This window comes from Chiloscyllium plagiosum, unplaced genomic scaffold (assembly GCF_037043375.1).
Source record: "Chiloscyllium plagiosum isolate Xiang-an unplaced genomic scaffold, Cpla_swu_hap1 HiC_scaffold_8, whole genome shotgun sequence".
Lineage (NCBI taxonomy): Eukaryota > Metazoa > Chordata > Chondrichthyes > Orectolobiformes > Hemiscylliidae > Chiloscyllium > Chiloscyllium plagiosum.
The window spans coordinates 93,118,816-93,137,521 of NW_028270146.1; the positions used below are offsets into that span (position 1 = coordinate 93,118,816).

Below are 18,706 nucleotides of genomic sequence, written 5' to 3' on the forward strand. Positions count from 1 at the left end.
GTGTGGGATGATTACACGATACTTAGCATCACTCCTCAGATAATGGGACAGTCCATGTTCAAATGCAACAAGACCTGGACAATACCTAGGTTGGGGTTGACAAATAGCAAGTGAAATTTGCGATGCACAATGCCACGCAATAACTATATCCAAGAGTACAGAATATAACCATTGCCCTTTAAACTCCAAAGGCATTAGCACCATTGAATCCCTAGCTATCAGCTTTCTGGGTGGGTTTGCATTGACACAACTGAACTGGATTGGCCATAATAAATACTGCAGCTACAATAGCAGATGAGGGGCTAGGAAGCCTACAGTGTGCAACTCACCTCCTGATCCCAGATCCTGTCTCTCATCTAGTATGCACAATTCAGACGTGTAACACTCCCCACTTACCTGAATGACTGCAGCGCCTTAGTTATCCAGAAGCTGGAAAGCGTCCAGAACAAAGTAACACACTGGATTTGCATCACATCCACAAACATTCACTCTTTCTAACGTCAATGCTCAGTAACAAGTAGTGACTACCACCCACAAGATGCACTGCAGAAATTCAGTAAGACTCTTTGGACAGCATCTGCCAAACCCATGACTACTATCATCTAGAAGGACAAAGTGGTAAGTATATGGGAACACCACAACCTGCAAGTTCCCTCCTAAGCCACTTGCCATGCAGACTTGTAAAATACATGGAATGGATTAACATAAATCACAAAGAGAGAGTTCACTGCTCAAAACTTGTCTGTATGAATTTGTGTGGCTTGAATTTTACTTAAACTGATAACCAAATATAAAAAGAATGAAATATTCTTAAATTATAATGAAGTATTCAAAATGCTGAAGGCATAGCGTAAAGAGCAAATTCCCTCACGAAATGCAGAAATGAAACAAACACAAAGACTTCGAAAAGAAGTTAGATGTACTGCACAGTTGTGTTTCTGCTTAGCTGCCCTTTATGATGCAGGTTCATTTCAGGATTATACACTACGGCCACTGAGTAGAATTGTCCTCTTGTAAAACTTGTTGTGATATTAGAAAAACAATCCTTTGATCAGAATGTCACTATGTTTCATTGCTAGGGAGCACAATGCAAGTCAATATTGATAACTAAAATCGAATTACAAAATTCATCTAAAATCAAATACTTAGCCTCTTAATTTTAACTGAATATGTCTTAAAAAGACAGAAGATAATAAGTAATTTCATTGCATTGTTCAAACATTACAAGCTGCCTATTCTGTCATACACAAAGTTAAACACTTTTCAACAAAGTCCCGGTATACACTTTCTAGTTAAAAGAATTTTATTTCAACCAATCTCTCTTGAACACAGGTTTTCTGACTCAGAAGGTAGAGACACTACCATCAAAGCCCCATAAGTAACTGTAATACAAGATACTAATTTACTAATCAATCTATACAACTGTGGAACGTGGGTCTCCTGGCTCATAGATAGATAAACTATCTCTGCACCACAAGATATCTTTAACCTACCTGTTCAGATATGCTATGACAAGCATGAAAAAGACAAATCTAAATCTTCTTGACCCAGACATAGGGATGCTACATCAAAGCCAGAAGAGCCCTCATTAGATCACATTTTTTGTTTGACTTGATACTTTTAACACCTAGGTATTTAGCACCCAGCAATTAGAAATTAGACACTAATACCATAATACAAATCCAGCAAAATTAGCTTGGATATCTGCTATTCTCAATATAACAAAACAATATAACCAAGGATCAATTTACATTCAGTTGAACAATCAAACATTCAATTCCAAAACCCCAAATTTAAATAAAAACAGTTCATTTCAGCAAGTGATGCAAGGGTCAGGTTTGACTCAGTAATCAATCTTCCTTGATCAAAAGCTTATTATTCACCATTTTCTGTTCATATGGTTATGAAGAACGCCATATTTCCCCCATTGTAAATGTAATCTTACAGCTGGATCTCCTTTTCCCTTCTTGCTACAGCTGCACTAAGATAGTAGGTGGGATACCAATCTAACAAGCTATTTTTCCTGAACAATGTTAAGATTCTTGAGTGTTTGAGCTGCACTGACGCAGTCAAAGGACAGTAATCCATCACTGTCCTACCTTGTTGATTGTGGATGGACTGGAGAGTCTGGAGACTACTTTTGCCATAGACTTCTCAATCTGAACTGCTTGCATGGCTACAATATTTATTTGACTGTTCCAGTTAACATTTATGGTTAATGGAACTACCCAGAATGTTGATAGTAGCATTTAGCAATGGTGATGCCATTGAATATTGAGAGATGATTACATTGTCTTGCTGGAGATGGCCATTGCCTGTCACTTAAGTGGCATGAAACATTCTCTGGTGCCTTTTTTAAAAATTATTTGAGAGAGATCTGTGCATGGCTGAAGCTATCCATCAGCATACCATTTGCTGTGCACAGAGATCTTATCAGCTGCATAGAGAATAAATATTGGTGGCAAATAATATTTGCTCCACAAATTAGGGCGGCACGGTGGCACAGCGGTTAGCACTGCTGCCTCACAGCGCCAGAGACCCGGGTTCAATTCCCACCTCAGGCGACTGACTGTGTGGAGTTTGCACGTTCTCCCCATGTCTGCGTGGGTTTCCTCCCACAGTCCAAAAATGTGCAGGTCAGGCGAGTTGGCCATGCTAAATTGCCCGTAGTGTTAGGGGTAAATGTAGGAGTATGGGTGGGTTGCGCTTCGGCGGGTCGGTGTGGACTTGTTTCCACACTGTAATCTAATCTCATCTAATATCAATTCAAGCTTGAATATTATCCAGATCTTGCTGAACATCGACACAGACTGCCTCAGTATGAGGATACACAATTGGTAGTTTGCAATAGTCAGTGAACATCTGACTGCTAATCTTATAATGGAAGAGGAGAACTGCTGAAGCTGCTGATAATGATTGGGCCTAGGACACAAACCTGCAGTAATATCTTGCAACAAAGATGGCTGACGTTCAACAACCATAACCATCTTCATTTGTGCAAAGTGTGATTCTAACCACTGCCTCCAATTGTACTCAGGCTATATGATGCCATGTGATCAAATGTTTCTTAAGGCCAACAGCAATCACTACCCAAGTGTTACAATAGTACTATTGATGATACTTTGTTGTGATGATTGAGAATAGACTGATGAGGCAGTACGCCAAATTGGATTTGACCTATTTGTGGACAGCCTAACTAGGCAATTTTCAGTTCGTAGTTAGCACTACTAGGTTAATAGTAGTCACATCTGTACCTAATTGTACTAGTGCTAATTCTAGAACCCTAGTTTTCAAAATGACTGCTGGGATTTTCTACAGGTACATAGTCTTTGTTGCATCCAGTGTCTTCAGCCATTTCTTGATATCATGGAGACAATAAATTGGCTTAAGACTGCCATGTGTTATGCTGGGAACTTCAAAAGATGAAGATCGATAATCCATTCAACATTTTGGCTAGAGGTAACAAATGTTTCTGCCTCTACTTTTGTGATGATTTGCTGGGCTCCCCTGTAATTGAAGATGTGGGTTTATAGAGAATGCTCCATCATTTATGACCAGATATTGCAGACGTACAGAGCTTAGATTTGATTCATTGGTTGTGATGGCTTCACTCAATGCTTTCACCGTTTGGCATGCCAGTGGACCAATGTTGCAGCTAGATCATTTTGACATTGTTTTTAGGTATACATGATATTGCTCCTAGCATGTTCTCCTGCACTCTCCATTAAACCAAGATTGAGCACTTAGTTAGATGGTAATTGCAAAATATTATGCACCAGACCATGATCTGAAGTTCTGCTAATGGTGCACAGTTGACACCCAGTTGAGTTTCTAGATCTGTTCTGAATCAAATATTGAGGCTGTGCACAATACTAGTACCACATAATACAATGGAGAGTATTCTCAGTGTGAAGTTCAGACATTCCATATCCAAGGACTGTTGTGGACAGATGCATCTGCAATATTTTGATGACAAGGTCACATAGGTTTTTTCCCTTTTCCTGGTTTCCTCATCACTTGCTGCAGGCCCAGTCCAGTACATGTGCCCTTCAGGGTTTGGCTAGCTCAATCAATAATGATACTGCCTACTCACTCTTAGGTGACACACAGTGAAGCCCCCCTCAGAGTTTATTCTATTCCTTTGCCAACTTCAGAGCTCTTCCAAGAGGTGTTCAACCTGAAAGAATACTGACTGATAAGGTCAGGGATATCAGTAGTAAGTAATCAGTAGGAGGTTACCATGGTATAAAGACCTGATGCTTTGATATTTCATGAAGCCAGTAGTCAACGTTGAGAACACCCAGCAATTCCCTACCTGTATAACATTGTGCCACCACCATTTGTTGGACTGTCTGGACTTTAACTGTGAAATGTTTTGTTAAATCTGAATAATGAATAATGAAAATCATTACTCTTTTTCAGGCAACAGAATTATCAAAACAAATTGATTTTCCTCGTGGGATTCAACATTGCTTGACAAACATCTCTGTTTTGACTGCTGAGAGTTGCAACTAGCCTGTAATTTTTTTAAAAATCCAAACAAATAGTAAATCCTGGAGAATAAAGTGTTGGTAATCATAAACAATCTTTGGTCAGTGAGGAATTGGTATCTTTTAACAAAGTACATTTATCTAAAAAAAATTGCGCCTCCTCAAGTTTGTCAGCTTGGCTGCATGGTGTGCGCCATGCAGCGCATCTTCCTATTTACCAGCATGCATCTGAAACTAGGAGACAATAGATCATCTGGGATTTATTCACTAATGAGGCAAGAGCATTTAAAAAAAACATGCTTCTCTCAACTTCCAGAGGCATAACATTCAGGCATGATAAACCAACAAATGATTATAACTCCAAAATTGGCAGAATTCTGTGCTTAAAGCATCAGTTGTCTGTGGGCAATACAGAATTCAAATAATTTAAATAATCCTGACCTAAATGGCAATTGCTGACAAAGGAGATACTGTTTTTCTATTTCAGCCACTTTAGTAAACCATTCATCCACTCATGGTTGTTTTGCTAGTATTCAGTTGTTTCTTAATTTCTGTTACTCAGAAACATATGAAGGAATATGGAATGAACAAAAATCCATCAACTTCAGAGGTTCCAACTATTCCAGCAATGTTTCTGGTGAGTCAAAAATACAGAAACTTAATAAGCACAATACAAAGATTTGCTTCGGTATAATGGCTTCATAATAGACTGCAAATATTACAAATTTCAACCCAGTGAAGTATGAAACAAATTGCGTTCTGAGACCTGAATTTCACAGTCATGTTTCTTGGTTACACTGCTACAAAATGGATCATCCTTAAGAGGACTGAAGTGATCATTCACAAAAACAAATGCACAAAAGAATCACATGCACAGTTCATTCAAGAGGTATAGTTAAATATTCACTAGTTTTGAGTGTTTAACTCTATGTTGTAACATTCAACTCAAAAGTTAAATAGTAGTCTCCATCCAAAAAGTTTTAAACATGCGCATTAACAGTCAAAAAAAATTATTTTGCAAAGGCCGATCACTGCTAATGTTTGAAGAAAAATGAAACCCAAGAACATCAACCAATATTTTCTTTCTGCTCCAACTGGTGTATCTTATGGCTACTGACTGAACTACTAACTATTTTAAAGTTAGATTAGCACTGAATTTTTTTCTTTTGGTCAGTGGAAAGGAATCCATATTGCTCAATACAGTCACTGTACGAACAAAATGTACCACAGCAGTTTCTATAAATTCTGTCCTCTATTTTGGACTTGCAAGTGCCACTTAAACCCGGCTAAGTGATAAATGTCTTGTGTTCAAGACTTCACACAGAGTTTGTACAAGTTATCAAGGTCGACACTGAAGAGTACTAAATTGTTCAAAGTACATCTATAAGCACCTATTGCCTGCTCAGGAGATAAAACATTACTTCTGGCATCATTCACCCCTCAGCATTAATACAGTTTAGATTATGCAGTCATTCAATTTGTTTTTTATTTGGCAATACATATTGTATACAAACAGCACTTATCTTTTTAACAAAAGATTCTAGACTTCAATTTATTAACAAACTGCCTCAGAATATCATAAGCATATGAATGGCACTATATAAATGCAAGCTACTTAGGTCTTTAGTGAATTATTGCAGAATACCAAGACATTCAATTAAAATTATCTTCAAAATACTGGCAAGTATGACTACAAAAATGTGACTATTGCACTTGTGGTAAACTGCTGGAACACTATGAGAGGCAGTTACAGATCTGAGCATTACTAAGTGGTAAAAATTGAGTTCCCTGATTTAATTGCCAAGGTGATTTAAAAATAAATATGCAAGTTTGACCAAAAAGTCTGTTATAATCAAAAAGCCTCCTTTCCCAGTCGTAATTCACACTGCATGGTAGCAAAGCAACAGACATTTCTAAGAGGTGTTTACTCTGGACTAAATGTATTTGAAAACATTAATGTACAAGAAAACAGTAAAAAATGAGAAAATGCCCATTAATTGTTCCAATCAGACTACACACCTTGTGCCAGCATTAATTTGCATACTTTCAAATTCCAGTTGGCTCAGCAAAATTAACAGTTAAGAACTGAGCCAATTGACCTAGAAGGTTAGATGTTTGCCTCCAATTTGATCTCAGGTAGCTGGTAATAACACAAAGTGATTGGGTTTCTACCAGTTTTGACAGGCCTCAATTTGGAAAGGGTAGGTGGAAAAGGAATGGTTCCATGGACTAGCTTTAATTTTCTTATTATGTCAGTAAGGAATTTTCCAGAGCTATTTTTAATCCTCATTCTGGTACTTTTTCTTTCCTATCTTTCCTGCGAGAGTACATAGCTGAGAGGGCAGACACGCAGCATGTTGACATTACATTCCAGGCATCGTGAATTGGGCAGAGTCAAAACATCTGGTGCTGGAAAAGCACAGCTGGTCAGGCAGCATCTGAGGAGCAGGAGAGTCAATGTTTTGAGCATGTGCTCTTCATTATGGGAAATAGGCAGGTAAAGACCAGTTTGTTTTCATTTTCAAATTGTGTATTGACTGATATCTGGTGATCCCCAAAGGTGACAATGCCAATATTTGGTTACAATAGCTCTAAGCTACCAATCAGAAATTACAGTAGTGACAATGACAATCAAATATCAGGGAGTAATCAACACTTGAATCATAGTCCAGCAATAAAGTCAATATCTTCAGGAAAAAGTGAAAAGATTAACAGAGAAATCAAGAAAATGAGACTATGGTTTTCTAATCCAGTCTGATTATTCTAAGCATAGCAGAGTAACTGATAAAATTGGACTCCTTATAGTGCGTTTTACAATACTGAACATAGCTTCACACTATTTATGTTTCTTTTACTTCATGGCTGAAATATATGCAGTTATGGGCAGTCACTTCTATCTATTAATACCTCCCAGTCCAGGTGTAGGGGCACTATCACCATGCCACAAGCAGGCCTGACAGTTACTTCCACTTTAATATTCCATGTTGAATGCACTTAGTGTATTGTGACCACTTACACAGCTTTTTTTTCAAATACTACATCTGATGTTAGCAGCAACCAAGTATAAACGTGGAGTTCTGCTCTAACATAATTTTCGGCTGCTGAGAACATCCAATGCACAAAAAGCTAAATAGTTAGTGAACATTTCACAATAATATATTTAAGGCTCATTATATTTCCATTTGGCAATGTTATTCAAGCACTTCTAAATTTAAGACAGTGAGAAGGAAATACCCAAGTGTTCAAAGCAACTGTTTAGCACAGATTGTTGACATACTCTCCCCTTCAGCACTGCCTGCTAATTGATAGTACTTTACGTGGATTGTGATTGTGCTTTCTGCATCAGTCACTAACATTTCAATTTGCTCTTTTGCAAATCAACCACTGCAGCATAATATCAGAGTTACAGATCTGAAAATATAACAAAGCTTCAGAAAATATCTTGCAGGAAAAAACATTTGGGCCACAGTTACACTCCAAATCTTTTAAACATTGATCTTCACATGATGAACACAACTACACACCTGGAGTGATCAATTTTACACCGCGTTGATTTGTTTCACTCTGTAAGATTATCTTTAAAAGTTAACAACATCAGTTTGTGGATATTCGTAAACTGACGTTTAGCCCCTGTTATTAATTTAAATCTGTGTTGCCCAAATTCAACAGGTTCCCAATGAAAAAAAACATGCTTCTGAGAAGGTATTACTAGACCCATTGTTGCGACAAGGATCAAGATTTTAGACATTTGATTGCGGTTGGACTCCAAACGCACGCCGATAAATTCCAATACAATATGACACTTTCAGTCTTCCAGTCAACTCCTCTTCTTACCTATCTTTGTCACTTCTCCCAATCTGCAGCCTTTATCCTACTTTAACTATGTCAGCTGTTTCCCAACTTCTCCCTCCTCATTCTCTACCCCCATCCTGCATCCACAACCGCTCTAACCCATTCCTCTGCCAGCCTTACCATACCCTGCCAGCTTTACCTCCGCGGCTCAAACCCATGCCACGCATTGCGCCGTCCCGGCCACGACTCCGCCGTAGGAGCTGCCGCCAGCCCTTTTCCCTTTGCCCGTGCCAGCCCTCCTGCCCGCTGCCAGCGTCAACAGGAGCTGCAAGCCCCCGCCCGCCCGCCCGCCCCGCTTTGGTTTCGCCAGCCTTGCCCGGAGACGACTCCGCTTTGTACCTGGGTATGCAGCTGGGCGATGAGCCGTCTATCTCCCAGGTGGCGAAGAGGTTCATCGGCACCGGCTTGTTGAGACCGGACGAGCCGGTGAAGCTGAGTCTCCCTTTCTCGGCCATGCTGAGTGTGTCAGTGCCCGATGTGCATGCTGTGTGAGTACCGCTATCCGATCCGTCCCCCTCTCTCTCTCTCTGACACAGACGCCGCTACGGCTGCTCCACTGCGGCACTGGGACAACCCACCGGAAACTACGTCACGGACCGGGCACGCGCTGACGTCGCCTCCCCGCCGCCTCGTGCACAACCGTCGTCCCGATTCGAAGCAGATGAGCGGCTCGAGCTTCCATTCTCCTGCCCCCAGTGCAACCCACTCCAAATGCCTGCCGCGTTGCAACTGTCACCCCTCCATGGGAATCCGCCCCTATCAGTTGGTGCCCACTCTCTCACCTCCGAGATCTCAGACAGGGTAATGCAAGGTAGGAACCTTCCAGCAAGTATTTAGAGGAGCACTCAAAGCGATCGCTCCCTCACTCCACATACGCTGCTGAGTTTCTCCAGCAAAGTCAAATCGTATCAGTCGAAGTATCTGCGAGCCAAGTGCTGCAAAGTGAGATTGGAACAGATAAATGACCACGATGGCCTGAAGGGCCTCTTTCCGAGTTCTAAAATTTCTATGGCTGCCTGCCAGACACATGAGGACATCATCTCAGTCGAAAATCCCCAGTGTAGTTGTAACTGGGGGGTTGCTACACTGCTGGGACAAAGTGCTCCCTACTTGCTCAGGGATGGTGTAAAAGATCCCAGGACGCTATTTGGGAAAGAAGCAGTATCATGAGAAGAGATATATTGAAATGGCACATAATCTGGTTACTTTTTGTGGGCTCTAGCTTTACGTAGGTGCAGGAAGCAAGGATTTAAATTCTTGGATCGCTGGGGTATGTTTTGCGGTAGGGATAAATTATACAAGAGGCATGGGTTGCACCTTAATAGGTGGGGGACCAGCATTTTGGCAGGCAGGTTGCCACTGCAGCACGTGTGTTTAAACTAAATAGTGGGGAGGGGAGGGGACAAACTTGAAATTTAAGAAGATTGTTGAAGGGAAAGTGAGAATAAGAGAAGTTAGGAGACACAACAGAATCAATGGAGCAGAAAACTCAAGAAGGGATCATACAGTATATATCAGTGGTGCTGGAAGAGCACCTGATGAAGGGCTTTTGCCTGAAACGTCGATTTTGCTGCTCGTCGGATGCTGCCTGAATTGCTGTGCTCTTCCAGCACCACTGATCCAGAATCTGGTTTCCAGCATCTGCAGTCATTGTTTTTACCTCTTTTTACATCATACAGTATGGTCAAGTGAAATAGGGATTGATAGGAAGGGTGAGGGGAGTAACAAATTAGGAATATTATATATGAATGCACGAAGCATAAGAAATAAGGTGGATGAGCTTGAGGCTCAGTTGGAAATTGGCAGATACGATGTTGTGGGGATAACTGAGACATGGCTTCAAGTAGACAGGGCCTAGGAAATGAATATTCAAGGCTATTCGTGCTATTGAAAGGACAGACTGACAGGCAGGTGGGTGGGGTGGCCCTGTTGGTGAGGAATGATATTCAGTTCCTTGCGCGGGAGACATAGAATCAGAAGATGTGGAGTCTGTATGGATAGAACTGAGAAATTCTAAGGGTAGAAAGACCCTAACGGGAGTTATCTACAGGCCCCCAAACAGTAGTCTAGACGTTGGGTGCAAGATGAATAAGGAGTTGAAATTAGTCTGTCACAAAGGTATTACTACAGTTGTTATGGGGAATTTCAACATGCAGGTCGACTGGGAGAATCAGGATGGTATTGGATCCCAAGAAAGGGAGTTTGTGGAGTGCCTTCGAGATGGATTCTTAGAACAGCTTGTACTGGAACCTACCAGGGAGAAAGCAATTCTGGATCTGGTGTTGTGCAATGAACTGGATTTGATCAGCAACCTCAAAGTAAAGGAGCCATTATGAGGTAGTGACCATAATATGATAAGTTTTAATCTGCAATTTGAGAGGGAGAAGGAAGAATCGGAACTGTCGGCATTGCAGTTGAACAAAAGAAACTGTGGAGCTATGAGGGAGGAGCTGGCCAAAGTTCAATGGTTCAATACCCTAGCAGGGATGGCAATGGGACAACAATGGCAGGTATGTCTGGATATAATACAGAAGGTGCAGGATCAGTTCATTCCAAAGAGGAAGAAAGATCCTAAAGGGAGGCAGGGGCGGCCATGGCTGACAAGTGAAGTTAAGCACTGTATAAAGATAAAAGAAAAGTATAACGTAGCAAAGATGAGCGGGAAGCAGGAGGACTGGGAAACTTTTAAAGAGCAACAGAGGATAACTAAAAAGGCAATACATGGAGAAAAAATGAGGTACGAAGGCAAACTGGCCAAAAAATATAAAGGAGAATAATAAAAGCTTTTTTAGGTATGTGAAAAGAAAAAAAAATGATTAAGACTAAAATTGGGCCCTTGAAGACAGAAATGGGTGAATTTATTATGGGGAACAAGGAAATAGCAGAAGAGTTGAATAGGTACTTTGGATCTGTCTTTATTGGGGAAGACACAATCAATCTCCCAGATGTAATAGTGGCTGAAGGACCTAGGGTAATGGATGAACTGAAAGGAATTTATGTTAGGCAAGAACTGGTATTGGATAGACTGTTAGGTCTGAGGCTGATAAGTCCCCGGGACATGATGGTCTGCATCCCAGGGTACTTAAGGATGTGGCTCTAGAAATCGTGGCTCTAGTAATCATTTTCCAATGTTCTATCAATTCAGGATCAATTCCTGCGGATTGGAGGGTGGTTGATGTTGTCCCACTTTTCAAGAAGGGAGGGAGAGAGATAAAACAGGGAATTATAGACTGCTTAGCCTGACGTCAGTGTTGGGAAATATGCTGGATGCAATTATAAAGGATTAAATTATTTGGATAGCAGTAACAGGATAGGTCAGAGTCAGCACGGATTTACGAAGGGGAAATCATGCTTGACTAATCTTCTGGAAGTTTTTGAGGATGTAGCTATGAAGATGGACAAAGGAGAGCCAGTGGATGTAGTGTATCTGGACATTCAGAAAGCCTTTGATAAAGTCCCACATTGGAGATTAGTGAGCAAAATTAGGGCACATGGTATTGGGGGAAAAGTACTGACTTGGATTGAAAATTGGCTGACTGACAGGAAGCAAAGCGTAGTGATAAACGGATCCCTTTCGGAATGGCAGGCGGCGACCAGTGGGGTACCACAAGATTCAGTGCTGGGACTGCAGCTGTTAACAATATACATTAATGATATAGATGAAGGCATTAAAAGTAATATAAGAAAATTTGCTGATGACAAAATTGGGTGGCAGGGTGAAATGTGAGGAGGATGCTATGAGAATACAGGTGACCTGGACAGGCTAGGTGAGTGGATGGATGCATGGCAGAAGCAGTTTAATGTGGATAAATGTGTGGTTATCCACTTTGGTGGCAAGAACGGGAAGGCAGATTACTATCTAAATGAAGTCAAGTTAGGTAAAAGGGAAGTACAACGAGATCTAGGTGATCTTGTGCATCAGTCAATGAAAGTAAGCATGCAGGTACAGCAGGCAGTGAAGAAAGTTAATGGCATGCTGGCCTTCATAATAAGAGGAATTGAGTATCGGAGCAAAGAGGTCCTTCTGCAGCTGTACAGCTGGTGAGACCACACCTGGAGTATTGTGTGCAGTTTTGGTCTCCAAAATTGAGGATGGACATTCTGGCTATTGAGGGAGTGCAGCGTAGATTCATGAGGTCAATTCCCAGAATGGCGGGATATCATATTGAGTTTTGAGAAGATTTGTAGCTCAGGTTGAGGTTCTGGATGTAGGTTTGCTCGCTGAGCTGGAAAGTTCATTTCCAAGTGTTTCGTCACCCTACTGGGTAACATCTTCAGCGGGCCTTCAGGCGAAGCACTTGATAATTCCTGCTTTCTATTCACATGTTTGGGTTTCTTTGGGTTGGTGATGTCATTTCCTGTGGTGACATCATTTCATGTGGTGATGCCATTTCCTATTCTTTTTCTCAGGGGGTGGTAGATGGGATCTAACTCGATGTGTTTGTTGATAGAGTTCCGGTTGGAATGCCATGCTTCGAGGAATTCCCGTGCATGTCTCTGTTTGGCTTGTCCTAGAATGGATGTGTTGTCCCAGTTGAAGAGGTGTCCTTGCTCATCTGCATGTAAGGATACTAGTAAAAGAGGATCATGTTGTTTTGTGGCTAGTTGATGTTCATGTATCCTGGTGGCTAGTTATCTGCCTGTTTGTCCAATGTCATGTTTGCTACAGTCCTTGCACAGTAAATTTGTAAATAACATTAGTTTTGCTTGTTGTCTGTATGGGGTCTTTTAAGTTCATTAGCTGCTATTCTAGTGTGTTGGTGGGTTTGTGTAGCTGCTGTCTTAGTGTGTTGATGAGTTTGTGGGCTACCATGATGCCAAAAGGTCTGAGGAGTCTGGCAGTCATTTTTGAGATGTATTTGATGTGTTCAAAAAGAATGGGTACCCAATGAACATGGTCCGCAGATTTCTCAGCAAAAACACCCAAACAAGCAGACAAAATAGGTCCAGACAAGCCAAGCAGAGAGATGCACAAGAATTCCTAGAAGCATGGCATTCCAACCGGAACTCTATCAACAAACAAATTGAGTTAGACCCCATCTACCACCCCCTGAGAAAAATAACCAGAAATGACATCACTGCAGGAAAAGACGTCACCACAGGAAATGACATCACCAACCCAAAGAAACTCAAACGTATAAATAGAAAGCAGGAATTATCAATAGTGCTTCACCTGGAGGCCCACTGAAGATGTTACCTATTAGGGTGACGAAACATCTGGAAATGAACTTTCCAGCTCAGCAAACAAACCTACATCTAGGGACTATCGTATGTTGAAAGATTGGAGTGACTAGGCTTGTATACACTTGAGTATAGAAGGATGAGAGGGGATCTGATTGAGACGTATATGATTATTAAAGGATTGGACAGTCTGGTGGTAGAAAGCATGTTTCCGCTGATGGGTGAATCCAGAACCAGAGGACACAGTTTAAAAATAAGGTGTAGGCTATTTAGAACAGAGTTACGGAGCAGTTGAGGAGAAACTTCTTGAGTGGTGGATACATGGAATGCTCTGCCCCAGAATGCAGTGGAGGCCAAGTATCTGGATACATTCAAGAAAGAACTGGATAGAGCTCTTAAAGATTGTGGAAACAAGGGTTGTGGGGATAAGGCAGGAACAGGATACTGATTGTGAATGATCAGCCATGATCATAATGAATGGTCATGCTGGCTCAAAGGTTCAAATGGCCAACTCCTGCACCTATTGTCTATTACAATTTGGTTGTTGTAGAAGCCCTACAAAGATTGTGGATAAATGCTAAATGAATGTGATTTTTTTGGAACTAAACTATTTCAAGGAAGTCTTTTAATTTGATCATTATAAATGAATCAGAAAATTACAAGTGGAGTATGCTCAAGCAACAGTGACCATAGAACTGTGAGATTTGACATGATCTGAGATCCAGAAATATCAAGAGTTGGGTATAATCTTAAACAGTTCTGCTTCAAGGAAATGAAAGAAGAATTGAGCAAGTTGATTGGTGAAGAAGAGTCATATCAGACTTGAAACATGCACTATTTCTCTGTCCACAGATGCTACCAGATTGTCTGAGTTTTTGTTTTAATTCCAGATTTCTAGTGTCTGTGTATTTTACTTTTATTAAATTGACTGTGTGAAGGACTGTTCGCAATATTTATGAAGAGAACAGGTATAAGGCATTTATAGGCAAAAATGTTAAGCCTAAAACAAATATAACTTGACCAATAAAGGATTAACAAATAAAAACAAAATTATAAGGTAAAAAAGGTCATGCATTTCCTGCAGTAAGTAAAGCAAAGACCCATTGAAATGAATATAGGAATATACAAATACATTTCCAAAGTTAAAGAAAAGAGATAGGAGAAAAAGCATGGATACAGAACATAATTCAGAAACTTTCAACATTATCTTTAACTGTAAAAAGGAAGAGAAAAGCTGAAAATCTTAAAAGAAGCTAACTGGATTAACATAATTTCTAATAAAAATACATTTTCAAAGAATTCATCAGGGAAGGCATGAGCTACTTCCTAGGAGAAGTTGAGGACTACAGATGCTGGAGACCAGAGTTGAAAAATGTGGTGCTGGAAAAGCACAGCAAGCCAGGCAGCATCCAAGGAGCAGGAGATTGGACATTTCGGGCATAAGCCCTTCTTCAGGAATGAGGCTGGTGTGCCAAGCGGGCTGAGATAAAGATAGGGGGGAGGGAATTTGGGGGAGGGGCGCTGGGAATACGATAAGTGGAAGGAGGTGAGGATTAGGGTGATAGGCCAGAGAGGAGGTGGAGGCGGAGAGGTCGGGAAGAAGATTGCAGGTCAAGAGGGCGGTGCTGAATCCGGGGGTTGGGCCTGAGATAAGGTGGGGGGAGGGGAAATGAGGAAACTGGAGAAATCTACATTCTTCCCGTGTGGTTGGAGGGTTCCTAGGCAGAAGATGAGGCGCTCTTCCTCCAGGCGTCGTGTGGTCAAGGTCGGGTGATGGAGGAGTCCAAGGACCTGCATATCCTTGGCGGAGTGGGAGGGGGAGTTAAAGTGTTCAGCAACGGGGCGGTTGGGTTGGTTGGTGCAGGTGTCCCAGAGGTGTTCCCTGAAACGTTCCGTAAGTAGGCGGCCTGTCTCCCCAATGTAGAGGAGACCACATCGAGTGCAGCGGATACAGTAAATGATGTGTGTGGAGGTACAGGTGAATTTGCGATGAATATGGAAGGATCCATTGGGGCCTTGGAGGGAGGTGAGGGGGGAGGTGTGGGCACAAGTTTTGCACTTCTTGCGGTTGCAGGGGAAGATGCCGGGAGTGGAGGTTGGGTTGGTGGGGGGTGTGGACCTGAAGAGGGAGTCACGGAGGGAGTGGTCTCTCCAGAACGCTGGTAAGGTTGGAGAGGGAAATCTATCCCTGGTGGTGGGGTCTGTTTGGAGGTGGCGGAAATGACGGAGGATGATACGATGTATCCAGAGGTTGGTGGAGTGGAAGGTGATGACCAGTGGGGTTCTGTCTTGGTGGTGATTGGAGGGGTGGGGTTCAAGGGCGGAGGTGCGGGAAGTGGAGGAGATGCGGTGGAGAGCATTGTCGACCACGTCGGAGGGGAAATTGCGGTCTTTGAAGAAGGATGCCATTTGGGTAGTTCGGTAGTGGAATTGGTCCTCCTCGTGCTCCCACAAGGAGGTTGAACAGTTCATCCACTTTACTAACACCTTCCACCCCGACCTCAAATTTACCTGGACCGTCTCAGACTTCTCCCTCCTCTTCCTAGACCTCTCCATTTTTATCTCGGGCGACTGACTCAACACAAACATTTACTACAAACCGACCGACTCCCACAGCTACCTAGATTACACCTCCTACCACCATGCCCCCTGTAAAAATGTCATCCCATATTCCCAATTCCTACGCCTCCGCCGCATCTGCTCCCAGGAGGACCAATTCCAATACCGAACAACCCAAATGGCCTCCTTCTTCAAAGACTGCAATTTCCCCTCCGACGTGGTCAACAATGCTCTCCACCGCATTTCCTCCACTTCCCGCACCTCCGCCCTTGAACCCCGCCCCTCCAATCGCCACCAGGACAGAACCCCACTAGTCCTCACCTTCCACCCCACTAACCTCCGGATACATCGTATCATCCTCCGTCATTTCCGCCACCTCCAAACAGACCCCATCACCAGGGATATATTTCCCTCCCCATCCCTATCAGTGTTCCGGAGAGACCACTCCCTCCGCGATTCCCTCGTCAGGTCCACACCCCCCACCAACCCAAACTCCACTCCCGGCACCTTCCCCTGCAATCGCAAGAAGTGCAAAACTTGTGCCCACACCTCCCCCCTCACCTCCCTCCAAGGCCCCAATGGATCCTTCCATATCCATCGCAAATTCACCTGCACCTCCAAACATCATTTACTGTATCCGCTGCACTCGATGTGGTCTCCTCTACATTGGGGAGACAGGCCGCCTATTTGCGAAACGTTTCAGGGAACACCTCTGGGACACCTGCACCAACCAACCCAACCGCCCCGTTGCTGAACACTTTAACTCCCCCTCCCACTCCGCCAAGGATATGCAGGTCCTTGGACTCCTCCATCACCAGACCCTGACCACACGACGCCTGGAGGAAGAGCGCCTCATCTTCTGCCTAGGAACCCTCCAACCACACGGGATGAATGTAGATTTCTCCAGCTTCCTCATTTCCCCTCCCCCCACCTTATCTCAGTCCCAACCCCCGGATTCAGCACCGCCCTCTTGACCTGCAATCTTCTTCCCGACCTCTCCGCCCCCACCCCCTCTCCGGCCTATCACCCTCACCCTCACATCCTTCCACCTATCATGAACTACTTGCTCCCTGGCATAGCATTCTAAGTAAAATTGAGAAATGGGACATAAATAGACAGAGTTGGGGATAAAAGATTCATTCTGCAGTTGGCAGAATGTGCTGTTTCCCAGTGATTACTATTGGGGCCACAGTTTTTCACAATATATACTAATGAATGATTAGAGAGTGTCCCCAAGTTTGCAGATAACAGTAAGGTTACAAAGCGCACAGCCAAAACAATGACTGGTGAGCCCAGTGCTGGAAATGTATGAGATCATCCATTTTGGATCCTCAGCCTCTCTACTTTGCTCTTTTAAGAGCTGCAAAGGGTGCTGGTCAGGCCACACCTGGAGTACTGAGTGCAGTTTTGATCTTCTTACTTGAGAAAGAATGTACTGGAACTGGAGGGAGTCAGAGGAGATTCACTTGGTTGATTCCTAAGTTGAGAGGGTTGGCTTATGAGGAAAGACTGAGTAGACTGGGAATATATTCATTGGAATTTAGAAGAATGAGGGGGTACTAATAGAAACATAAAAAATTATTAAGGGAATAGATAGGATAGAAGCAAGGAGGATGTTTCCACTGGTGGGTGAAACTAGAACAAGAGGGCATAGCCTCAAAATTAGGGGGAGCAAATTTCGGACTGAATTGAGGAGGAACTTCTTCATCCAAAGAGTTTTGAATCTGTGGAATTTCTTGCCCAATGAAGTAGATGAGGCTTCCTCATTGAATGTTTTTAAAGCTAAGATAGATTATTTTTTTGAACAGTAAAGGAATTAAGGGTTATGATGAGAGGTTGGGTAAGAGGAGCTGAGGCCACAGAAAGGTGAAAGTGGAAGGATTATGCACTTAGGAGACAGAAGTGTCTGCATATATCCCATAAGCTGATACAAAAATAATGCAATATTGACCTTTATTTCAAAATGTTTGGAATTCAAAAGTAAAAAATGATGCTTCAATTCCATAAACCTTTCACAGATACCATCTGTGACAATGTGTTCAGGTGTCAACACCAAAGCTCAGGAATGATATGTTGGATTTGTAGAGGCTACGGTATGTTTTCTGAGAATGAGTTAAGGCAGAAATGGTTAAGTTATGAAGACAGGTTGCATAAAATTAGCTTTAATTCTGCTGAGTTCAGAATGTTGTCAGGAAATCTAATTAAGGTCTTTAATTTGATAAAAGGATTCAATAGGGTAAATACAGAGAAGATATTTCCATCTGGTGGAGGATAGCAGAACAAGAAATCATAATCTTCAAATTTGAACTAGGCCTTTTAGGAGTATAAAAAGGAAGTTTTTTTTTCACACAATTATATGTGGATATCTCTTTGGCAAATTGCTCGAGATGTCGGGCTGAACTAAGATTTGAGAGTAAGGTTGATTTTTGTTATTATCAGAGATGGGTAATTATCAGAGATGGGAAACAGTGGTTGAGGTACAGATCGTCTATGATCTAACTGAATGACAGAACAGACTTGAGGGACTAAATGGCTACTCTTATTCCTATAAAAATTAGATGGAAATCTTAGACAATATGAAAGGACTTAAGACAATAAATCCTTAGAAATATATATATTAGTAA

General features: G+C 42.2%; 1 protein-coding gene across 6 annotated transcripts in view; it reads right to left on the minus strand.

Moving 5' to 3' along the window:
- Positions 1–8,845, minus strand: part of pacs2 (phosphofurin acidic cluster sorting protein 2) — a 297,732-nt gene extending 288,887 nt beyond the window's left edge. For all 6 annotated transcript variants that reach the window (XM_043698194.2, XM_043698193.2, XM_043698192.2 and 3 more), the window contains exon 1: positions 8,682–8,845. In XM_043698194.2, the coding sequence (XP_043554129.1) occupies positions 8,682–8,797 (116 nt within the window). In that variant the 5' untranslated portion in view covers positions 8,798–8,845. The remainder of the gene's footprint in view (positions 1–8,681) is intronic.
- Between the last annotated feature and the right edge of the window lie 9,861 nt (positions 8,846–18,706).